The sequence below is a fragment of the Tachypleus tridentatus genome, chromosome 11 (assembly GCF_004210375.1).
Source record: "Tachypleus tridentatus isolate NWPU-2018 chromosome 11, ASM421037v1, whole genome shotgun sequence".
NCBI classification, from domain to species: Eukaryota; Metazoa; Arthropoda; class Merostomata; order Xiphosura; family Limulidae; genus Tachypleus; species Tachypleus tridentatus.
This window is the reverse complement of record NC_134835.1, coordinates 88,799,904-88,826,432: the sequence shown is the minus strand read 5'-3', so window position 1 is coordinate 88,826,432 and position 26,529 is coordinate 88,799,904. Positions and strand designations below refer to the sequence as shown.

General features: G+C 34.7%; 2 protein-coding genes across 5 annotated transcripts in view; one reads left to right on the top strand and one right to left on the bottom strand.

The window, feature by feature from the left end:
- LOC143232718 (protein timeless homolog) overlaps window positions 1-26,529 on the bottom strand; it is a 201,229-nt gene that overhangs the window by 70,644 nt on the left and 104,056 nt on the right. For all 4 annotated transcript variants that reach the window (XM_076468461.1, XM_076468460.1, XM_076468462.1 and 1 more), the window contains 2 exons: window positions 25,154-25,213; window positions 11,074-11,140 (listed from right to left, as the gene is read on the bottom strand). In XM_076468461.1, the coding sequence (XP_076324576.1) occupies window positions 11,074-11,140; window positions 25,154-25,213 (127 nt within the window). The remainder of the gene's footprint in view (window positions 1-11,073; window positions 11,141-25,153; window positions 25,214-26,529) is intronic.
- LOC143232719 (uncharacterized) overlaps window positions 1-26,529 on the top strand; it is a 49,244-nt gene that overhangs the window by 437 nt on the left and 22,278 nt on the right. The window lies entirely within an intron of this gene.

Here is a 26,529-nt window from a genome sequence, read left to right as displayed (position 1 = left end):
GCTATGTAATAAAGATTTAATGATCTCTACTCCCAGAATATAGCAGTTGTGCTGTTTTTTCAATTTATTATTTTAGTCAATAAATGAAAAATTTGTTTTCATATTTGCTTAGTATACATTATTAAATCTTTGCTATATAACGCGTTTTCTCTGTCATACACGCACATCGTATCAGGTTTTGTTCGAACATAAAATTCGCAATAAGATTCAGTGCCGCTTCGTTCTCTAATAATATATCGCGGATAATCTAACAAACACAGAAAATGTAACTCAAACATATTCAACGGCTGCGTATCTGATAAAGAAAACAAACATAAAACATTTTAGGGTTAACATTATGAACTTTTTAGTTTCTGACACTTTTTTTTTATAAATCCTCCTGAACAGTTGTAGTTTATATTCGCATCTATAATGAATGTACCCTATAAGACATTGAACACAATACTGAATGTACTCCGTAAATGTTAAACACTATACCGAATGTAATCCATACAAACTGAAGAGCTGTAAATAACCCTTTTCAGTAATATATAAACAGCTTTCTAGATTGTGGTGTATATATCGAAAGCTGTGTAATACTCTATAAAATGTGAAAAAGTGTAATTAACATACTTGATAAGTTGAAAATGCTATTTATAGCACAACATAAAATACCTGCCACTGATCTGAAAAGTTGATAAACTGCATGAAGAAGAGAAGAATACAACATGTATTTGTGTTATTGTTGAGTTTCATCCTTTAACTGCGTTGTGCCGTAGGGCCTTACACGATATTTATGCGTGTGCGTTACGGCGTAGAATATTAACCTTTCTTTTCTATACGTATGTATTGAATTTGGCTACTCATGTGATGAATCTCATGGAAATAAAGATTTTAGTTGCTATATGATATATTGGGTACATCACTCACTACCGTGTATATATTCAGCATGGTAACGTACTTCCACAAAAGTTTTAGGTTTAACCCCTGGGACTTCTATACCTTTATATCGTTGTTCAAGCAGGATAAACATGCTTCCACTTGCACAATAGGTTTCTCTTATTGTCATCCCAAATAAACCAATGTCGAAAATGCCCCAAGATTTATCCCAAACAAGTTTTAAATGCTATAAAGTATGTACTTCATACGTATATATGAACAATAATAAAAGTACGTAACTGAGAGAAGGCCTCTTGAAATATTGCGCAAGGGATCTACAATTGTTAATGACAGTCGAATCAATATAGCGTCACAACAAAAGATTATCCTACGAAATCATAAACTGTTTTACTCTGAGCTTTTGATTATAACTTTTCAATATATTTGGACCCATAAGTATGAGACAGTTATATACTACATATTAGTATGAAAGCAATGGTTGTCAGAAAATAATTTTACCATCTTTGTCAATAATGTTCTTCACGTGTATTATTAACTTTAAATACTAAGGAAAATCCAAGTAATTACATTTTCTCAGCTATATAGCATCTTCTCTTGAAAGTATGTGGAACTAAATAAATAACATCGAGTAGGAATGACAGCGAACGACGCTTACAAAGAACTTACAAGTTACAAGAACTCGATAAAAAAGTCCTTTTTACTACGTTACAAGAGTACAAATACGCTAGAAAAAAAGCATCTTTTTATTTATTTTGTCCGTGTATTTTATTACCATATCTATTTTTCTCAAAATAGATTTAATGTCTTATTAACCTGATGCATGAGCACTTTTATAAATACAACTCTTCCTAGTGTTTTGAATAAATGTGAAAAATGATAACATTTTTCATGAAACCTTTCCTTAGGTTCATTTTATTGCTTTATATTCCGGATTACCAGTCATATCTGCGCACTCTTCTCCTGCACATGAATAAACGTTTCGATAAACGTCCATTCGTATATCAAACGTAGTGAGTAAAATAATGTTAAGGCATGAAACAGTCGTACCAATGAACAGCTATCAATCTTCGGAAGTCGATATATAACAAATGCCAAACAAACAGCAAAGGTATAATCTTTAATAAAACAGGCTTATCTACCTCTCTTCACAACCATCTATACCAGTGATGGCGAACCTTTTAGAGATTGCGTGCCTCAATTGTGACCCAAAATTATTTTGTCTATCCGAACGTGCCAGGATTTTCATAAAAATGACAGTTACTTTCCAATAAAAAACCGACTTTTTGATGAGTATCTTTATTTTAAAAAAAGTCGAATTACAAAAGTTTCAATGAAACTAATAAATAGCCTTGACTTAAAATTTGTATATTTTGTCTTGAATTTTATTAAATCAATGCGATCTCTGCTGTTGTGAACACTCGGATAACTTGTTAATTGATGGTTCATATTTTGTTGATTTGAGAGAAACACATGCAGCACTCAGTTCATCTGTAAGCTTGTTTCTTCTGTCTGATTTGATGAAATTCAAAGTTGAAAACAGCTGCTCACAAGCGTAAGATGATCCAAACAAAGTAAGAAGAGCTATTCCAAGTAATTTCATTAACTTAAAATTAATTGGCAAAGAATTCCACACTTTAAGAATTTCATTTTCACAACTCTTTGCAACGTTTTCTTCCAAGATCCCGCCACACTCTATTTTCTCAAGTGTTTTACGCAGGGCACAGAATTTATTAGTCCAAGTATAGTTTTCCTGAAATTCTACCAGCTCCATTTCTAGAGTTTTCAAACCCAACCAGTGTAAACAGGAAAGATCGAGATCTTCAAATTCAGTTTTATCGGGAAAGGTAAGAAAATACAAAGTTTTTTCTATCTTTCGAAACTGCATAAATCTGTTACTAAAATTCTCCTTCGCTACCGCGATAATGCTTGAAAATTCTTTGGAGATTTCCAGTTTGCTTAAGGAACAGTCCGCAAATGTTGTCGAGTTTTCTGAATGCATTTTCAGATTTGGAAAATATTCGAGTTCCCCACCTTCGATGTCTTTTTCAAAAACTTGCAATTTTCTCTCAAATGCCTTTATATCACAGAACATTCTTTCTGCTGTTTATCCTACTCCTTGTAGTTTTGTGTTCAGTGCATTGAAGTGTGATATAAAGTCTGTAAAGAACATGAGGTTATTTAGTCAAGCCACATCAGTGAGCTGTGGAAAGTCTTGTCCTTTTTCATGCATAAAAAAATCTAATTTCGTTCAAGCAAGCAATAAATCTTTCCAGAAAATGTCCTCTGCTCAACCATCGGACATTGTTATACATAATTAAAGTACTATATTGTGCTGGAACCTCATCAAGAAAAGTTTGAAACTGACGAAAATGAAGCGCACGAGTCATAATGTAATTCACCATTTTTGTAACATCTTTGAGTATATCATCTAATTTTTTGCTACTTTCTTTTGCAGAAAGAGCTTCTTGATGTATAATACAATGAAACTGGATGACTTGATGTTTTATTTTGTTCTCAAACAACTTTATGAAACCAGATGTTGACCCAACCATACATGGTGCTCCATCACTAGTGATCGAAACTATCTTTTCGGGCTTAATACTTTGTGTCAAAAAACATTCCATCAAGCATTGTAAATATCTACTCCTTGTGTTCTTCCGGATAAAGAAATCAGTTTCACCAATTCTTCCCCCATGGAGTCACCAACAGCATAACGCAAAATTACTGCTACCCTTGCATGATTATTTATATCCGTACTCTCATCCAAACACATGGAGTAACAAGAAGCCTTTTGTAAATCAGTACTGAGTTGTTGATTGACATCATTTGCCATACGTAAGATACGATCTTTCACGGTATTTCTGCTAAGTGCTACCTCACAGATTCGTTGTAAAATTTCACATTTATTTGAAAAATCACTAAAAAGGGGAATCACTTCCAGCTAATATAGTCGTTTTTATGAAATCTCCATCAGATAAAGACTTACCATGTTTAGCGATACATAATGAAATTTGAAAGCTGGCCTTCGTCAAATGATTAGGTTTAGAAAGAAAATTTCCAAGATTAAGACATTGAGAATAATATTTCCTCAGTTCGTTTGCAAGAAATTCCTCCTTTTCTGTTTCATCAAGTTCAGCAACATTTTTGTGGTTGGTTTCAAAATGCCGTTTGACACTTGAAGTACGACACACAACACTTTCACCACATAAAATACATAACGCTTTTCCGTTGCGTTCAATGGTTCCAAATAATTTTGTCCAATTTTCTTGAAATAATCGTCCACTATCCATTAGCTTTGCCTTCTTTGCATTCATTTTTGGTATAACTTAAACACACAAAAGTAAAGTTTAATGAAACAAACTTTTAAAAATTTACTTAAACAAAGAACAGTTAAATATTTAAACAAATTAAATTGGCCCGTTTCGTTAATGTAGCTTTTTTAATGCCATGATAATGTGGAGTGCAAAATTTAAAACTAAACACGACTGGTTGAAAAATATTCTCAAGTTAATAAATAGTTTATAATGTTTTGCATTTTTCGCTGCATTTAGCTTGTATTATATTCAAATTTTCAATAAAATTACAAAGAATGATTTATGACAAGTTTTCTGTTTTTTGTATAATTCTTCATGACTGCAGAATAATAAGTAACCGATATAATTATTTATTCATATTGGTTGAAGACCAATACGAATAGATGTAATGACTTACGATGCCACCCCCGTCATTCAAAAGGTTCAACATGTAACCTGTAGGGATAATATCCCTAATATATCCCTGGGATATATTATAGTATTAATCTAACCCGAAGTAGAGACAAGGGCTGACGTTAAGGCGCATTAAACTGGGAACAACGATTTCCCAGGCTTTACCGATATCCAATCCTTCTCATCGATCCTACCGGGAATATCCCTAGTTCTAGTGTTAGCTACACTTACGCGCATTGCCTCCTCTGCACCACGAGGAGGCCCTGAAAATCGAAGTACTTGAACCCTAGTGCTCTCAGGTCATGCCACCTCTCATAATTACCTAGCTCGCTACATACTTCTTAGCAAAGATGCGGGAATCCTATCACGTGCCAGCAATCGTGGCCTTGCGTGCCACAGGTTCGCCATCACTGAATTCTATACGTATACAACGAGTATCATATATTCCTGATGATGTTAGCCCGCCGGGTCTACAGAGCTGATTTGTACAAACCCAATAGTTACGGAATCTACGTCACCACTAACAGTGATGGCAAAAGATGGAATGGCAGGTTATGAACTTCATTTGTCTACATATATATTCTGTGAGATGCCCCCCCTTCCTTACTGATTTGTTTTTAAAATTTCAGCTCTTTAGGTGTAGCTGTCACTTTCTCAAGTCTATTTCAGTGTCTACATTAGTCGACACGGAGATGAACACAGTTCCAAACAAACAAAAAAGAAGTACGCAGTTGAAACTGGTCCTCGAAGTGTCAACGCCAGACACAGATGACACGCGCCCGAATGAGCAGTGTCCTTTACACAGCTTATTCTTTACGTCTTCACATTACCATGAAAATGGAACCACACAGAATAAACGTATAAAAATATGTTGTCGTGAGGAACAAAGCAACTATTCTCTTTCCACCACGACTTAAGTTTGATGAAAACTATAAAAAGTACACGTGTCATTCCTCAGTAAATGTAAGCTGGATTATAAAAATTGGTTACGTTAACTTGCTATCATGTACATCTTCATGAGCGGGAACAGCTTCATAGATTTTAAACTGCAGTTATATTATTAAAATGAATAAATATATACTGTTGAATGAAACAGATTCAACTCACAGAATAGAGGATAAACCTTAACGACACTTTAAACGTCTTTACCGCCTGGACTTCACTTTGTGTACTTTCATTCTCGGCTTTATTCAACTTTCGAGTACGAAAAATGTCTCTTGAACGTCTGGCGCTCTTCTGTAGTTATCATTTAATGATTCTCTTCACGACGATCGCCTTAAGCTACATTTTTCTCGCTATTACTCGACTTTTTTATCGTTGTATCACATATGGGTTTTGTACCGCTAATACTCGACCATTTCCCACTGCTGTACCAACAACACTTATGGATTTTGTATCGATATTGTTCTTCGATTTTCTTTGCCTAAATTACTTGCATGTTTTATTTTCCCCTCACTTACAGCTTTTAATTCCTATACTTCTCAATGATTTGATACTCCAGTATTTCAGAATTTTATGACACTATGACACAATAATTTTGTTCGACTATATCATTTTTACCTCACGTATCGCTACTTTGCAACGATTTTTTTCGAATATCTCACCCACGGAATTCGTCCGACTATTACTCAACGATTTATACACAAGATTTTTCTGTACAACATCCAGAAAACATAACTCTATAGTTTAAAACACCTCTCAACCACACTGTACTGAAATAACTTTGTCCAACGTACTAGCTACCTTTTCTTACGAATTAGTTTCAGTACCTGTCGCTAATACCGCGTTACCCCCCCCCCACACACACACACTTTCAGATAAATGGGATTAAACATCGAAAAATCGTTTAAAACAGCGTTTTGAAACTAAACTCCATTTTCCCCTGGTTATCTAATGTCAGCAGGAACAAGACAGAGATAGGAATAAGAAGTGATAATTAACTTCCAGTGATGCATCACTTCTTCCTGTTGTTTTTAGGCGCTAAAATTTCATTATTCTACATCCTCCCATGCGTGAAAATAGAAATCCTCATAAAACTAGTAAAAAATATATCTTTTTAAAATCATTTAATAACTGTATATCAGAGTAATCAGAAACACTCGTCAAACTGTTTTTTTTTTAAATCTAATTACATTTGAAACACACTAAAGCAGGATCGCTTTTTAAATCGGTTTGCAAGCCTCAAGTGTAGCGTAAAATATGCAATTCTACAAGAGCTAATGTGACTTTGTAAAAAAAATAATAATACTGATAATACAAGCCAATTACACTCACAGATTATGAGCTAAAATGGAAGAAAAAAAACAAGAAATTACAAATTTAAAATCAACTTCTGATTCAAACGTACGACACCAGCTTTGAAAAAAGCACACACACAAAAAAAAAACCAGTAATAGCTGTTGGGTTAGAAATAAATAGCGGTATTTGGAAAACAGCGCACTCTATTGTACAGTCTTACAACTACCCAAACCAATCAATGAAAGCTGAAAACTTTACCAACACATGCAGTCTAAGAATAAAAATAGACCCTGGAATCTATTTTTGTACGAAATATAAAGTATGTAAATACGTATGACTATAAAAAATATTTCATATCAAGCAGGTCAGTTGCATACTTCTTAAAATCTCTCGTGTTTTTCCATGGAAATCTATTTCCAAAAGTTAAAACCAATAACATACTAACACATGAAAACATCTTCATAAAAGCTGAGTTCAATTAGACTGACAAACAATTTTAATGGTGAAAATACCACGTTAACGACCTCACTTCCAAATTAATTCTAAAATTTAGTAATCGTCAAAGCAGACGAGAAAAAATACGAATTTAACCCAAATCACATATAAAAAAATCACAGAATACACACCGCAATAAATTCATTAATACTGATTAACAAGTGTAATTCCGTGAGAAGCAAAGAATTACAGCTTATTTGTACTTATTTGCACAGCCAAACCGATCGTAAAGAATGTTATTCGAAGTAGCTTTACATATTATATATGATGGTAAGAACTTAGTGTCGGTAGATCTTTTTCATAGGGCACCTTCATACGTTAACAGTAGGTTACTTGTGTATATAAAAACAAATATTCAAACTATGGTGTGGAGACGATAAGAAATGGGGAGGATTAAGGCTGACACAACCACACAGAAACATACAAAAACAAAATTATTATATGGCCCCAATAACCTGTAAGCCTTAAGGGAATGAACTCTGATACGTACTCAACACATCTCACCATTTCGGCAACTAAGTTTCACTAATTTTTAATAATAATCTACATAGTGGTTAAACGGAGTTTAAATAGCAATAAAAAGGTACTTACGGGTAAGTAAATATAGTCAAGTACACACGTACAATCTAAATAATATTACTTGAAGTTAATGACGTGTTTATAACCAACAATTACAGATAAATTACACACATTAAAACAAAACCATTAAAGGTACACTTATCGAATTCTAACATCAAGTTTGACACCACTATACTAAGATTGTTAAGCTTTTTTCTTTCTTCATGATTTGACAAGATTTACAATGATATAACTTCGATTGTTTGCTTTACACTCCATTACGTCTAACACATGAATGGTTTGGTTACTATAAAGAACATCCTGGTAATGAACATTTCCGAAAACCTTTCGGGAGACTACGTTCTTGAAACAAATATGGTGTTAAAGTTCGGTCATTTCGTTTTTTTACTGACAGAAAAGTGTGTCATAAAATGTTTTTATGAAGTTTCATTTTAAAAGGCGAAAGGAACATGAAAGAAATGGAAATAGTTCTAGGGAGCAGATTAAAACTGGATCAAGTATCATTAAGTACACTAGTACTTAGTAGCGATCAAGCCGAAACAAAATGACGGCCATACAACCTGCTGCTTTAAACCACATTTAAAATGTCTGAATATTAAGCAACGACTATTGCACAGTATTAGGCGAGAAAAATTATGAAGCTTATTGCACTTATAAAGCCACCTAATTTCCTATGTATGCGTTTTTTTGGGCGAATAAAAATGTCACTATTTCAACAAATTTTCATTCGTAAGTAAGAGAGTTTTCAAGAAAAAAATAACGAATCTTGTTGCTCTAATTCTTTAACAGAAATGTTCTTTCTGGGGTTCTAATGATTTGAGGGTAGGTTGGTAGAGATCCTGATGGGTAATAAAAGCGAACCGGGTATACGAGGGTTCCGTGCTTGGTGTTACTGGCGCATATAAATACAGCTAATAAAAAAGAAGCAAACAATTTTTAATTTTTTTTTATAAAGACAAGTACGGATCGATGTATATATTAACCTGTACTAGTATAGAAATTTTTAATGATAGAAAAACTCCTGAAACAAAAAAGTCAACATTATAAAAACTGAGTTACTTAAAATATTAAATTATTCCTATTTTGGCTAAGGCTAACAATTATAATTAGGATTTTTTTTTTTTACATCACTATATCCAGCTAGGTTAAGTATATATCGTTCCATACTTGTCTTTATAAAATTAATAATAATATTATTATTATACTTGTTACTCTAAAACAGGGGTTCCCAACCGGTGGGCCGCGACCCCCTGGGGGGTCGCGAAGCCTTGGCAGGGGGAGTCATGTTCTCAGTTGCTTGTCTTCGTGAGATACATTAATTCAGGTGACATCAAAGACGAATTCTTATTCTGCAGTGCACTTGAAACCACAACACAAGCTGATGATGTCATGGAAAAAGTTTCAACTTTTTTTCAAGACGAAGATCTTCAATGGGAAAGCGTGTGTGGGGTTTGTACGGATGGGGCACCGGCTATGCTGGGATCGAAATCAGGATTCCAGTCGAGAGTGAAGAAGCTAGCACCTCAAGCAAAGGGCATCCACTGCATGATTCACCGATATGCTCGCGCCAGTAAGACTCTCCCTGCCTCTCTGCAGGAAGTGCTTGAATCTGTAATCAAAATTGTAAATTATGTGAAGACTCAAGCACTCAACACTCGCCTATTCAAAGAACTATACAAAGACATGAATGCTGACCACTAAGTCCTTCTCTTCTACACAGCAGTACGTTGGTTGTCGAAAGGAAACGTTATTAATCGTGTCTTTGAAATGAAAGATGAAATAAAGCTATTCCTGGAGACTCAAGAAAGGAAAGATATTGTAGCTCACTTCGAAGATGAAACATGGAAAAAAAAAAGTTGCGTACCTAGCCGACATTTTTGACCAGCTGAACAAACTCAATTTGAAGCTTCAAGGAAGGGAAACACATGTTCTCCTTTTTCAAGATAGTCTTCGGGCCTTTGTTTCCAAACTGCTGAACTGGCGTCGGAAAACCAATCTTGGAAACATCGCTATGTTTGAAAACCTTTGTGGAGTGACGGATGAGTCTCAGATCCAACTGGATCAGTTCCTCAAGGATGAGATTACCGAACATCTTCAGTCTCTGGAAAAGGAAGTCGAGCGTTACTTCCCTGAGCTATCACAGGAACAGGAGGCCCTGGTAAGGAACCCATTTTGTACTGAACTTGTGGTATCCAGCATCCCAGATGATATCCAAGATGAATTTCTGGATCTAAGGAACAACTTTTCAGCTCGTGATCTGTTCAAGGTGAAATCCGTGACTCAGTTCTGGTGCGCTATGTATCAGTCATACTCCAAAGTCAGCATGATAGCTTTACGTGTCCTTGTTCCATTTGCTTCTACCTACTTGAGTGAGGCAGGATTTTCCACTCTTGTCAATATAAAAACAAAGAATAGGAACAGATTGGATGTTGGAGATGACGTGAGACTGGCTCTAACAAACGCTCAGCCACGAATTTCAAAGCTTGCTGCTGAAATGCAACATCAGGCATCTCACTAGCTGGGTTGGATAGCTGTTCAAACGTATGTTAATATTATTTTAAGAAATATATGTTCATTTTGTGAATTCAGGTTGGACCAATGTGATTTACTTTGCTAATAAATAATTACAGAATTTTTAAATATTTTTTTAGATGTTTCTTTCCCTCTCCTTCACACAAAATAAAAGAAAAATTAAGCTGCTGATAGTAAGCCCTAAGTAGGGGGTCATATGGGTTTCAAACTTTTAGGTAAGGGGTCGCGAGTGCCAAAAGGTTGGGAACCCCTGCTCTAAAACAATTCATATACGTCGAGAGGGCAACTACTCTTTCAGCTACATTCAAGAGTTACAGAATCCATTCAGTCTAAATAATATTCCTAAACTCGCCCGAATTCAGAACATTTAGTCAAATGACTTAAAAAAACCTTTACATACTTGTCTTCAAAATTAAAAGATGTACCACTTTTTTATTTACATCACGTTAACTACGCCTTTAATAATGAATTTTTATGTGCATGAAAACTTACAATCTTGTCTTCACTGGTACCTACCGGTAAAATCAAGCAGAGATTAGTAGGTAACGTTCAGGGGGAAAAATGATTAAGAATTACATTTGTGGATTTTAAAAACGAGTTTAATTAGAGATACTGTTCTGATGATGTCCGGTTTAACACTTACCTCTTTATGAAGTCATTAAAGGAAAACTCTTGTTCCGTGACAACAACGCGAGTCTGCGCATCATCCTCTGTGATAAGAAAAAACATACATTGTATGAAGCTTGAAGGATGTTTATATAAATAAAACATGTGTGAAGCTTGAAGGATATTCATGTAAATCAAACATATTGTGTGAAACCTGAAGTGTGTTCATGTAAATCAAACATACGTTGTGTGAAACTTGAAGGATGTTCATGTAAATCAAACATACATTGTGTGAAGCTTGAAGGAAGTTCATGTAAATCAAACATGCATAAAACTTGAAGGATGTTCATGCAAATCAAACATACATTGTGTGAAACTTGAAGGATGTTCGTGTAAAACTTGAAACAAAATCAAACATAAACAAAACATATTATGCGAAGTTTGAAGGATGTTCATGCAAATAAAACATTGTGTGAAACTTGAAGGATGTTCATGTAAATCAAACATATGTTATGTGAAGCTTGAAGGATGTTCATGTAAATCAAACATGTTGTGTGAAACTTGAAGGATGTTCATGTAAGTCAAACATGTTGTGTGAAGCTTGAAGGATGTTCATGTAAATCAAACATACATTGTGTGAAGCTTGAAGGATGTTCGTGTAAATCAAACATACATTGTGTGAAGCTTGAAGGATGTTCGTGTAAGTAAAACACATTGTGTGAAGCTTGAAGAATGTTCGTGTAAGTAAAACACATTGTGTGAAGCTTGAAGGATGTTCGTGTAAATAAAACATTGTGTGAAGCTTGAAGGATGTTCATGTAAATAAAACATATATTGTGTGAAACTTGAAGAATGGTCATGTGAAACATTTAGTTCACTATTCATAAAACACCTGTAAATAGATACACTTTGGAACCACAAATTAGATTGCATTTATTTTTTCAATTTCTACGGGGTGGCCCGTAAGTCCGTACCTATCCATATGTTAATATGTTATATTCAATTACGCATGTATTATAAATTTGTTTCTTTTTTTTTCAGAGAAATATGGCCGATGTAAGCCCATTTACACTTGAAAAGTGACAAGTACATGGGTACATAAGCTCAAGAATACTTGTGACACTACACAGATACACTGGTTACATAAGATATATGGATGAGTAGGGACTTACGGGCCACCCTGTAGTTAGATTGAAGGCTTCAAGACACAAACATGACATTTCAGTGTTGATCTTCACTAAGTACCCTGTTTGCATTACAGTTGTCTGCATCGTTATATGATACAATAACAGTTAAAAATAAACCTCTTTACTTACAAATATTTATTATCGCTAATGAAAGATATAAGACTAACAATGGTTAACAAAATATAACAATGATTTTAAAAATCAAAACTCAGTATCATGGATATGTTAATATACTGCAATTACTTTATCACAATGTACACAGAGTTAGTACAAAATTTATTTTTCAACTTTAAGCTGATATCTCTCTTGAAGTTATCATAACTCATCTGAAAATACTCGTGGATGATTGAACTTTTTTCATTTATAAACCACTAAAACATTTTTTTCTCCGCAATATAAAATTACATAGAAAATGATGTCTCCAGTACACAGCTTCTACAATTTCATTGCCTTCAAATAGAAACTTCCATTACATTAGTTTCTTTTGCTCTAACAGCATAAACGTTTTGTCAGTTTTGAGTTAAAAAAAACATTTTAGTAAAGCCGACAAAAATTTCGTTTCTATTTCCAGCTTTAATTGAATAATAGTACTGTGCGAAAAATATTTCACTTCACATGGGAGGCTCTATTTTATTCAACCATCACGTGTAAAATCCTCCTCTATGTATACAAACCATTTCAAACTAAAAAACAAAATAAATTCTGTTCAGCACTTTTAGAACTCGCTAATCACACTTTAAATTGTTTCACACTAGTAAAAAATTACTTCAGTCTATAAACAAACTTCAAATTGTCTCGATACAGGTTATTTGAAACAGCGCAGGTTGAAAAATTATTTGCTGACATACCAAGATACACAAACGATGTGTTAGTAAGATTTCTTATAATAGTAACAACTTGCAGAAACTCAGTTTAATAATTCATACCTGTTCGTTTGTTTTGAACTTCGCGCAAAAGCTACACGAGGACATATACGCCAGCCATACTTAATTTAGCAGTTTAATCATCACCACCCATCGTCACCTCATCATATTATAGAGCAAAAACACTTTATGGACTGCGCTTTGTCCCCCATAGGAATCTAGCCGCGAATTTTACCGATTTTACTAGTAGTTCAATGAGCTATTTGAGCCTAGCGTAAGGCTTACAGCAGCGCCACATGGGGATGTCAGCACTAACAAACTAAAGGTTTTTTTTTTAAAATCTTGCCAATGCTTTTAACTTTTTTATAGTACAACATTTCTTTACTTTTTCATATATATACAAATATGTGTGATTTATTGTATCCTCACGTTAAATAATGAATAATTAGAACTGGCCGCTAATATAAAAATGGCATGATAATGACGGTAAGTTTAGAAGTATAATAAACAACTACACGTATGTTAATACGAGTGACACAGGTTTCTCCGGTAGAAATGCTCCGCACACCTAATTTTGACCAAAGATTCAGGGAAGATTCTTCGAGTCTTTACTAAGTTACTTATATTCCAGACCGAAATCTACTGAACACGAACAAACCTAGCTTTTAACGTCTCACAGTCAAACTTCAATCACTAATAAATTATTAAAAACATTTTCACTATCATTTTTGTGCCTTTAATCACATTAGGCAAACCTATGAATTACTTTTCGTTAGTTCTACACAATCGGTCATATTCGAAGCAGTTAAAAGAAAAAAAAGTTTAACATCCTAAGTACCGGAGGCTGGCATGATAATTACATTCATAATATTTAGACGGGTAATAATTGTGTGCAAGTTCTTATCCGTGCATATGTATCACACTGTTGATTCAACATATATTCTGCATAAAACGACAAAGGCCTGCATAACGTAATCTATTGATGATTTTAGCCAGCCAACTGCCCTTTAATGCAGTGTTTACGCTTGTGCTATGTAAAAATAAATCATTGGCACGAATAACTTGAACTACACAGACAAAAAACAAAAGTAATTCAGCTACAATGTCTTTCACAAATTTGATGGCCAAATGTTAATACTTTTGTAAATAAATATTTCTTTCGAGAAATTCACCAGGTTATCTCTCTTTCTCTTATGGTTGTTTGTGTTTGTATACCCGGGAGAGTAAGGTTCCGTTGACCTCTTCCTCTTTCCTTTGTATTGGTTTCAGCGACTGTCAAATGTTTTAAAATTTTACATGAAGGCCAGAGTAACCGCACTTCCTCAGGCCCCTATCAGTCCATGCACTATCTACATACACACTTGGTGCAAATATGTCATTTTTCTTAACAGTTCCATAACAATTTGCACTATCATTAGATAGGCATTAACCATAAAACATTTACATAAATCCCTTTCAATGTTTATTAATTAATCCCTAAACTAATGTGGAGCCTAGTTTATAGGTGGTCATTTTGTTTTATTTGAGTATACATATTTATTGGGGAAAGGTGTTTAGGACTACCGACATCATGTATACAGTACTTGTCTACTTCGCTTACTAGTTCATTTTTTCTCCAATTTTTATCAAAATAATTTATTGTACTATGTATCAGGTTATGTGGAAGTTTGTTTGTTTGTTTTGAATTTCGCGCAAAACTACACGAGAGCTATATGCGCTAGCCGTTCCTAATTTAGCAGTGTAAGAGTAGAGGGAAGGTAGATAGTCATCACCCACCGCCAACTTTGGGCTACTCGTTCACAAAAGAATAGAGGGATTGAGTGTGACGTTATAACGCCCTCAATGCTTGCCCTTTCAGTCGTTGGTGTTGTTATATAGTTACTGTCAATCCTACTATTAGTTGTTTAAAAGTAATCCACCAGTTGTCGGTGGGTGGTGTTGACTAGCTACCTTCCCCTTACACCACTAAATTAGGGACAACTAGAGCGGATAGCCCTCGAGTAGCTTTGCGTGAAATTCAAAAACAAGCAAACCAGTTATTATTTCATGAAGTGTTTAGGTTTATTTTACTTTAATTCCCACGATTACAGTTTGGCAAGCAAGAATTATTTAGAATGCGCAGGTTTAAAATAAAAGGTTACTGATAACCGTGGATGTTAATGTGCGTGTTAAAAAATCATGTTCCTGCATTTTTGTCATGATTACAAACCTAGTAAACTTTTCCGGGAAGTTTATCTTCATATAATGGGCAATCTCTCGTTTGTAGTAGTTCATGTATCTTAAAATCTTCTGGCGTAATTAAAATGATTTAAGAAAGGCAAATAGACTCACGATTACTTGGAATATTGCCAAGTTTTTCAAAGAATGTACAAATTCGCGCAAGAAAATTACAAGTCCCAGAAGCATCTGTTTGTACTTACGGTGTTTTACCGGAAAACTGTATGCAAGTACAGTACACATATCTCACTTTCAAATCTTTTATCACAGTGCCTCTGTAACCATGGTAAATATGATAACAGTGAAGGTACCATCTTAACAGTACTTAAACTGTCACTTAGTAACGATAAATGAGAATGGTCCTTGTGGGAACATTCTGTCTACTTTACCAGTTGTTAAGTAACGGACAGTTTGCTTATTTTTATTTGGTTGCAGCATTGTATTGTATTTATTCAGTAGAGATGCTTTTACAGTATTATATAGAACCAGTATTTGAACATTATCCCTAAGTATGTATTTTCAACTGTTTCTTTTGACGTAGTACTCACACTGTTACTTATGCTTTTCTAATATATTGCGAACGTAATATCGCGCAGCAGCTGAGTTAGTTCAGTTTTTAATGTAACGAGAACAGTTTTTTTACTTGCATTAGTTAATATTCATACCATGACTATCGTCGAAATTAATTACTGTTTAGCTTGTTACAAGAATTGTATTACTGGTAGGAAAATAACAGAAGTTATTACATAAAAATAATAACACACCACATTCTCTTATACTTCTGTACATTTACTTTGTGGGCATATTATGCATATATATAAAAACAAAAAAAAGATGAACTTACATACACAGTTGTAAGTTCAGTCTTTGAAATATTTAGTCTGTCTAAAGTCGCTATAATCCAGAAACTTCCTTGTTAAGAACGTGTTCTTTGTAACCTGCAACTCTATGTAGAATTCCTTGTTTTCTGTAGCACGGTAATGATTCTCCAGAAGATTTTTAGTTTGTGTTATCATAAACTCTGTTATTCAATAGTGTTGTTATAGCTTGGTGAAAAATCAATTACTTTATTTTTGGTCATGTTTGTTTGTTTGTTTGGGAATTTCGAGGGCTATCTGTGCTAGCCGTCCCTAATTTAGCAGTGTAAGACTAGAGGGAAGGCAGCTAGTCATCATCACCCACCGCCAACTCTTGGGCTACTCTTTTACCAACGAATAGTGGGATTGACCGTCACATTATACACCCCCACGGCTGGGAGGGCGAGCATGTTTAGCGCGACGCGGGCGCGAACCCGCGACCCTCGGATTACGAGTCGCACGCCTTACGCGCTTGGCCATGCCGGGCCCTTTTGGTCATGTATAAATAATATTGAAATTGATTTCCAAGTAACTAAACTTACATTGTAATATGAAAGAAAGAAAAAATTGCGCCAATAATTAAAATCAACGCGACATAAATAGCAGTAAGGTTGTTACTTGCTTGAACAAGTTAATTTATAACTGTGAAGTAATTTATGCGAAAGCATTTGAAACTACGTAACAATATACAGAGATTATGATATTTGTTTTTGCTTGCATATTGTATTATGCTAAGGTTGGAATGCTAACCCATCGCCAACTCTTGGGCTACTCTTTTGCCAACGAAAAGTAGGATTGACCGTGACATTATAACGCCCCCCACGGCTGAAAGGGCTAGCATGTTTGGTGTGACGGGGATTCAAACCCGCGACCCTCAGATTACAAGCCCAGTGCCTTAACCACCTGATCATCCCATGCCGGGTCAACAATTACTGAAAAAACAACAACAAACAAACAAACAAGTACAACCTTTAACCCTATTCCGTTTAAGAAACAACCAATCCAAAATTATCCTTCCAAATGAGTCTCAATCTTATTACAAATAGAAACATTTAAAACAAACGCAGAAATTTAATTTTAGGATCCAAGAACAGATAAACTGAGGAACTTTTCCGTTTGTTTGCATGTGTTTTCTTATAGCAAAGCCAAATCGCAAAAGTTTAACATTTATAGCACACTATAACACCTTAAACATCTCAGTGATAAAAACGTTATTACTGAGATGAAGGACAATATGTTTTCAAATTCTACAAAACAAGTCTATTACTAAATTGAAATAGTTAAGAATTAACATTGTGTGCTATTCTTGTTGGTAACCTATACAGAAATAATTAGTGACGACATGTACTGTTCTTGTTGGCAACCCATACAGAAGTAGATAGTGACGACATTATGCAGTACTGTTCTTGTTGGTAACCCATACTGAAGTAGTCAAATGATGACATTATGTGTCATTCTTGTTTTAGTAAACCATAATAAAGTAGTCAAATTATGACAATATGTGCTGTTCTTGTTTGGTGAACCATAACGAAGTACTGAATGAATGTCATGCAATGTTACTGTATGACAAAAAGTAAAAAATTTGACGTATGTCCATTCAGGTTAGACCCTGCATGGCCAGATGGGTTAAGACGTTCGACTCGTAATCTGAAGATTGCGGGTTCGAATCCCGGTCGCACCAAACATGCTCGCACTTCCAGCCGTGGGGACGTTATAATGTGACGGTCAATCCCACTATTCGTTGGTAAAAGAGTAGCCCAAGGTGGGTGGCGAAGACTAGCTGCCTTCCCTCTAGTCTTACACTGCTAAATTAGGTACGGCTAGTGCAGATAGCCCTCGAGTTGCTTTGCGCGAAATTCAAAACAAGCAAACAAACGAATCATTCAGGTTACTATTAATTTATTATTGTTTGTCCTGCCATCTATTGACGGATTTGTAATAATATTGCAAAATTAACCTTGGTCGTAATAACAAGACAAGAAGAAAATGTTCTCGTAATCAGCTACTTTCGTAATGAAATATATTAATATGTCTATATTTGAAGGCGTAATTAGTAATCAAACTGATATACCTGTATTTAGGTACAAGATTGACAGACTGCTAAAAAAAGAACCAAGTAACTGGATTAACTTAAGTAATATACAAGTGAACATCTGAACGTTTTTTTTTTTAATTCATTTGTTTATGTGAGTAAATTAGTGTGTTCATTGGTTGAGAGTACGAGGTACTTATGACCTGGATGATGTAATTCAAACATTTCTTAGCTCTGTTGGAATGGATTTTAGTGTGCTACATTGAAGGTGCCTGCAAGTCGTTCTTGCCAACGTGTTTTAATTTGTGACAGTATTACCAATCATACTTGACTAGTAACGTAAATCGAACGTTGTTCAATCAGTCAATAACACTATAATGCATTTTCTAAAATGTACTTTTCCTGTTCCTCACCTATTTTATTACCTACTGAATTTCCTAGCTTAGGTTCTTGAAAAGTAAACAGCTCCGAATAAGTTTTTTTTCTTACCTTAATTGCGTAAGAAACAAAACAGTTTGCTTGTTTTAGATTTTTCGTACATAACAACGTAAAGGGCTTTCTGTACTTAGCTGTCCGTAAATTTGATCTGTTACACAAAGAAAAGTAGCAGTCTTCTGCTAGACTTATCTGATCGAATAGTTGGATTTGACCATCACATTAAAGGTGCATCCACAGCCCGTAAATGCCATTAAAATACATTACAACGTACTATCTTTTCTTTTCAAATGCCCATATTGATTTACTTACGGTAAAAATAATAGATTGCCTGGTAAACCAGAAGACAATAAAGAGTTAGAAGCTGTTCAAAAAACAATATAATTCAGAGAAATACAATGAATTTTATAAAAAGGGATATTTCGCCATGAGAGTGAGAATTCGAATAAACTAGTGTGAGAATTTATTATACAAAATAAGCTTAATTCAGTTATTGTTACAATTATTTATCTCCCCGTTGCTGTGATATTTGAAAACACAAATGGTTCAGTACAGTGAGTAAAATGATAGTTTGGTGTTTGTAGGTAGTATAACGGCACAGAAAATGTATCGCTTTTGGGAAGGACAAGTAAAAGACCTTTCTGGATCACAATATTCATACACAAAGATACATTTCGATCGCAACGTTAGAATTTCGAAAATGGGGAAAACTTCTAATTTTTAATTACATTCGAAAAGGAAGGAACATGGATCAACTTGGGCATTCATTATTATCTAAAAAAAACCTATAAAAATAATCCCTCATTTATGGTAAGCAAAGTACGTGTCTTGATTGTTTGTTTTTTTTTAATTTCTCGCAAAGCTACACAAGAGCTATCTGCGCTAGCCGTCCCTAATTTAGCAGTATAAGACTAGAGGGAAGGCAGTTAGTCATCACCACCCACCGCCAACTCTTGGGCTACTCTTTTACCAACGAATAGTGGGATTGACGGCTGAAAGGGTGAGCATGTTTGGTGTGAGGGAAATTCGAACCCGCGACCCTCAGAATACGACTCGAGCGCCGCTAACCACCTGATTATGCCGGACCTGCGACGTCTTGAAACAGTCCAGAATCCATTGAAAGAAAAGTATGTTATAAAAAATGTTCATCTAAGTATATCTGTTTTAAAGAAAAAAACCACATGTAAACAAAAGTTATTTCTAAGACATACTCCCCCTTCCCGAAAGAAAAAAAAAAAGACGCGTTATAAAAATTATATGAACGGTATCACACCTGGACAAAATTACCGGAAATAATGGCACTCAACTTAGTGTCTGTAATAAGTCCTATGTCATTTTCTACAGGTGCATGGGTGAAAAAATTTCCATACGTGGTGAAAGACCTGTTGCGAAACGTTTTTGAAAGGGTTAGAAATCATTGTTAAATAATACGTCAGAAGAAGTTAGAGATAAGGAGAGTGAATACAAAGGTCAAAGTGGACTCTATCAACTATTAGACCAATGTTCTGTACCTTTTGTAGTATTCAGAAATAACGGCTTTGTAAAGAAAAGAAACCTCAGGCTTACAGTCATACCATCAGTTTAACCGTAGCATACTATCCAATAAAAAGGCATGCCGGTCATGTAGCTAAATGTAGAACTTATGACTCTCTGTTCAAATGAACTGTTGAAACAAATGCGGAGAAACCATCGTTGGTGCACAATACAGGGATTACAGAAACCAACCAACAAGGAGTGTTGGAACCTACGCTGCAGGCCTATTGCCAATATTCAAGTGTTACCGAACATGACAATACGGACTGAAACGACGTGGTGAAGTTCCAAAACGTTTTAATATAATAAGCTGAACACACTTTACTTACGCTTAACTAGTATCTAAATAAGAATTGCAAAGAAATACCAGCTTTAAAATAAACATTAAAACATTCCAAAACAGATTTATATCAAACAGACACACCAAGACACATTGTAGCGTATCGTGCGGCGAAAACAACCTACTACAAGACGCACTATGTTATTAATTAACAATAAGTTTACTGTTATTAGACGAATGTGTAAAAAAAAAAAAAAAAGTAGAACACGAAATACACTATCCTATATTATGGAAAACAATTTTGAATGAATCTTCAAAATAAATCACTTCATTACCTACACATACAACGATCTAAGCTGCTTTCCAACCTGAATTCTATTACTGTATGTTTTGTGCTTTGTTTTGAATTTTGCGCAAAGCTACACGAAGGCTATATGCGCTAGCCGTCCCTAATTTAGCAATGTAAGACTAGAAGAAAGGCAGCTAGTCATCACCACCAGCCGTCAACTCTTGGGCTACTCTTCTACCAACGAATAGTGGGATTGACCGATACATTATAACGCCCACACGGCTAAAAGGGTGAACATGTTTGGTGTGACGGGAATTCGAACCCTTGATCCTCAGATTACGAGTCGAGTGCCTTAACCACCTGACCATGCCAGACCGTGTATACCTTGCGTCACAAAACTATTTAATTTTTTTCCTTACAGGCTTCTGGAAAATAAATAATCAATACAGGTGACACTGTATCATCTTGTATGAAAATTTTAAAGAATTTTTAAAAAAAGATATTATTTATTTAACTTAATTAATGGAAAGATGTTCAGCTTCCGCAATTCACATTTTTCGTAAGCCATTTACATAGAAATTAACACTTTCGTACCTATCTATTGCACTATAAACAAACTAAGTATATATTGACAAACCCTGTAATTTATGTACACAAATTAGGGTCATTTTAACATACAAAAAATGCCTATCCGCTATTAAGAAAAGTTATAGTCTGACGCTATGGATGTCACATAAATAACACACACACAAAAAAAAAAACGGAGTCCCATGTGAAAAAGGCACAATTTCTGACAGAAACGTGCGAGACATTTTGTTAAGTACATAAGTAAGTGCACTCGTCTTTGGTTCTTCTTCGTGCTTCCACGTTTTAAAGAGATGTCGTTCAGGCTTCTAAAAATGCACATGTGACTCCCTGTTACCAATACGAACGACAAAAATCTATTTCAGACAAAGTCACTCAACTGAACAGTACAAGTTAAGCTGTTTCCATATGAAACTTAAATTTCATAAGTTTCAGAAAGCTGGGTGAACGTCCTCATTTTTACAATTGTAAGTCTATATGAGAGAACAGATAACAGTTCTATTTGTTTAAATTTCGAGCAAAGATATTTGAGTGCTATCTGTGTTACCCGTCCTTAATTTTAAATTCATACATTAGAACAGTAGTTAGAGTCCTCCATGTGGTCCTCTTAGCATGACTGAAATGCTCAACAATTACTTTACGCGTTGGGTGATATATGCATCTCAGACATTTGGCGATGAGTCCGTAAAATAATTTTAATAAAATAAATTATCCTGTCACTGGGGTCGAGCACTTCTACATGTAAATTAAATAAATCCAAGTTATCTTCAAAAAGGTTCCAAAGTTCAAGTGTTTGAAAATTGATCCTTTTTCATATGTGAACTTTTTTCCTTCAGTAATCCACTTGATATCTTAATTCAAAATAGCCCAACTTATAACAGGCACCCATTATTTAAATGTACTCTATAGTGCCTTTAGGTACCAAAGTATGAATTTCACCAAAACATTATTGATTTTTATCTTTGATGTTTCAGAATTATTTGCCTCTATACAAACCCAACCCAAAGTTTTAAGCATTAGAAAATTTACATATTACAATTTGTCCAGCTTTCAGGTAACTAAAAAACTGTCTTTAGTATCTTTCAGTTTTTTATTATATAATGTATACATATAGAAAAAAAATAAACAATATGAATCAAAGGGGGTAAACCTTTTTAAATATATTTATGTCAATAATAACAGTTACAAAAAAGTTTGTAATGAGTACTTTATGCCAATAATAACTATTACAACAATCTTTGTAATGACTATTTTATGTCAATAATAACACTATGTAACAAAAGTTTTACTTTTTTTTGTTCCTGGGCAGAAAGTATTATTTCCCAATTGCTTATGCCTTAAAGTAAATGGAAAAGACCCATTTTGTCTCTTCAAACTTTGCTTTTGTGGCCTGGATAATGAAATTTTCAAATTTACCCATTTTTCAGAACATTCCAGGTAGATTCAGTGCTGAGTAGCTGATAGAGAATTTTCTCGAACTTACAAGAATTTTCTAGAATGTTGTTAAACTTACGAGAATTTTCAAAACCCTTTTAGAATTTTCTAGGACTTTCCATAGTAATATATATACAGGGGCTCACCACTCACCATTTCAGTTTGGTTCTAGCTGCCTAAGTGAACACATAGACCTATCTGATTTAATCAGAGATAGCATCAAGAAGATGCAAACATTCTTCAGACACATTCTGCTATTAATGTAGCCAATTTATCAAGACAAGAGAGAAAAAATACTCTGTGAAAGAGAAATACAACAGCGTCAAGACCTTGCTAAAAGTATGTTGAGTATGGCTGGGAGGTTATCGGAGACTTCAAAATGGCGGCATTCCTGATGGGTCTCTAAGGAGGCTTTACCAAGTTTCCCTGTTATCATTGTCTTTGGGACAGCAGGGACACAGCAGAGCACTACAACAGGAAGCACTGGCCACAACAGACCAAGTTCTCTGTGGGGAGGCACAATGTCAAGTGTGAGCCACTAGTAAACCTCCAGAAGGTGTTGTTCCCACCATTGCACATGAAATTGGGTCTTATGAAACAATTTGTCATAGCTCTTGATAAGGAGTCTGCAACCTTCAAGTACCTTCGAGACTTCTCCCCTAAGCTGTCTGAGGCAAAGTTCAAAGTTGGTGTCTTCGTTGGAGCACAAATAAGAAAGATCCTGGAGTGCATAGAATTTCCCAAGAAGCTCAGTAGGAAGGAAAAAAATCTTGGGGCAACTTTGTCGCAATGGTTCGAGGCTTCTTGGGCAACCACAAGGCCAAAAAGTATCTGGAACTGATTGAGACTCTGGTGAAGAACTACGGCAAAATGGGCTGCACGATGTCCCTGAAATTCCATATCCTTGATGCTCATCTTGATACATTCGAGGAGAAAATAGGAGCATACTCAGAGAAGTAAGACGAGTGCTTCCATCAAGATATACTGGACTTTGAACGCCGATACCAAGAAGCGTCTAACGAAAACATGATAAAAGACTATATTTGGGGGTTGATAGTTAAACGTGATTTACATTACAGTTGCAAATCTCAAAAAACTACTCACTTCTAAACATTTTTGTATACTTTTAGTATATTTACATGTAAATCTTGATTCACATGTTGCTTTATTCAGACATATGTAAATGAGAATGTGCAAATTTGTCTGTTTCTACATAGAAAATAGGTTAATTTCTAAATTTCTTTATCCAGGTCACAAAAGCAGTCTGAAGGGAATAATGGCCATTTTCTGCACTTCTACAACATAAGCAATTAAGAAATAACACATACAATTCAGAAACAAAATTTGTGTTACATAGTGTAATTGTTACAACAAAGTTTGTACTGACTATTTTATCTCACTCCCACCTGTTGCAACCAAAATTGTAACATTGAATATTTTGCGTGTTCCTCCCTCCAGCTGCTACACTGAAGAAGTCAGAAACTCCGAGTGCATGAACTATTAAATTTCTCGTGGAAATTGTTTTCGGATATTCGCGCAAAGCTACTCAAGGGCTATTTGCTTTAACCGTATCTAATTTTAAACTGATAGACTAGAAGGAAGGCAACTAATCTTGTCAACAGTATCCAACACCAGTAGCGGTAAAGGAACAATGAACACTAACCAATAGGTAAAGCTCGGACTTCATAGTGGGAAAAAATCACAACGTAGCGTTTTTTTTTGTTTTTTGAGCTACAGGAGTTACAAACACTTCTTGCTTGAATGCTTAATAGACCGTCTTTCAAAAGCTGTTATTGAAATTTAAAAAAAAATCATACTTACAAGAGTTATTTATTTATGAATTTCACCAATCTCACGCTGATGTAAGCATACATCACTAGTTTGTTTTCCATTGCAGAAGGTTTGTTCTGGTGCAACGAACATTAAAAATGAAAGAATAAAATGGATTTCTACTATTTTAAATATGTACTAACAAAAGCGACATTCTATTTATGCTTTAAAAATAGGTTCCTTCAATCCCATTTTAACAAAAATAATAATGTTAAATAGTTAGCCATGCTAATATCGTTTCAAGCAGGTAGTTTAATTTATGATACAATTTCGTTACGAACACGTTATAAGGAAGTTTATTATTCCATAACTCCTACTAATTTTCACGGCCATGATGACTGAAAATGAACTATAACTCAATGATTCCTAGAACAAAGGCTATAATATTCTTAATCATATCCTCACCATGAGGCTCTCTCTAGAAAAAGGGAAGATATGCGCGTTAATAACACTTACATTATAACTTACTCTTATGATTTCATTTTCTTAATAGTTTAATACATTGATGGTTCTTTCCTTCCATTAACTGTTGTGCAAGTTTTTAAATTATATGAATCAAAAGACTGTACTCCTACCTTCTTCACTTTCATCATCTGTTTCCTCTGCCGTTCTTTCCACGGTTTGAGTTTCTGACCCTTAAAATAAACAAAATATACAAACAAAAATGAAACTTTCACAATTTAGTTGAAAGATTACTTAGAAAAATTAATCACAAATATGAATCTCTAGTCTAGCTACCAAGAAACAAGGGACTTATTAAGAAATATTAGCTAGTTATTAATATTATGTATATTTAAAGTTCACTACAAGAAAATCAAACGAAAAATTGTAGGTTTTTTTCCAGTATTAATGTTAAAATTAAATGAATGAAGATGTAATGTTAGTTTACGGTTCCTTGCGAGGAATAACTTTTACAGCTTTGTACCTCCAGAATTATGATCAACTAATTGTGGGTCTCATCTAAGGAACCGAGTTGAATGTCGATGTGAAATGGTTAACGCATCAATTAAACAAAAACGTATTACAAAGCTGTCAAGACACTTTAAACAACTTCACACTTGCACATCATGGTACATCTTAAGATAACATCATCTGTGATTAGAAACACAGTTTATAGCTTTGTTTTTAAAAATCTTTCATTTACTATCAAATCTGATAGTCTCTCAACTATGCAACAAGAAAGATCTTTCCCTAGTTTGTCATAACAAACAGTGTATGCTTGTGCTACAATTCCCATGGAAGGATTCCACTCAAAGGATCCATTGCTTCATATAGTTATATTACTTAGATTGTTTTATAATTTAAAATATTACATAACTTCGATGACTGCTCATGGTGCAGCACTGGAAGTTAGATACTCATTCCTTTCACGGTACAAAAAACAAAACAAAAACTGAAACTTCAAGAGTTTTAGTTAATGGCTCATTCAAGTCGTAGAAGAATTTAAATACTTAATAATACACAAAATAACACACGCTTCAAAATGTGGTTAAAGAAAAATGGTTAGGATCTCTCGGATAAACTATGGTTTACAGAAACTAATTATTAACATTCCTGGTGGGAATCTGTGTCGCATCAACATTGTATTCGTTAGTTATATAGTAGTAACGAACTACACTAATTACAGTGCTTATTTGTTATGCTGTTAATATTCCGTGATATTATACAAGCGCGCTTGTCAGTATAACCATTGTCTATAACTACTCGTCTTAAAAACATTCCAAGTAGTATAACAGACTTGTTTTTAATTTCGCGCAAAGCTACACGAGGGCTGTCTGGGCTAGCTGTCCCTAATTGAGCAGTATAAAACTAGAGAAAAGGCAGCTAGTCATCACCTACCGCCGCCAATGCTTGGGATACTCGTTTACCAACGAATAGTAGGATTGACCGTTACTTTATAACGCCCCCACGGCTGGAAAAGTATGTTTGGTGTGACGGGTATTCGAACCCG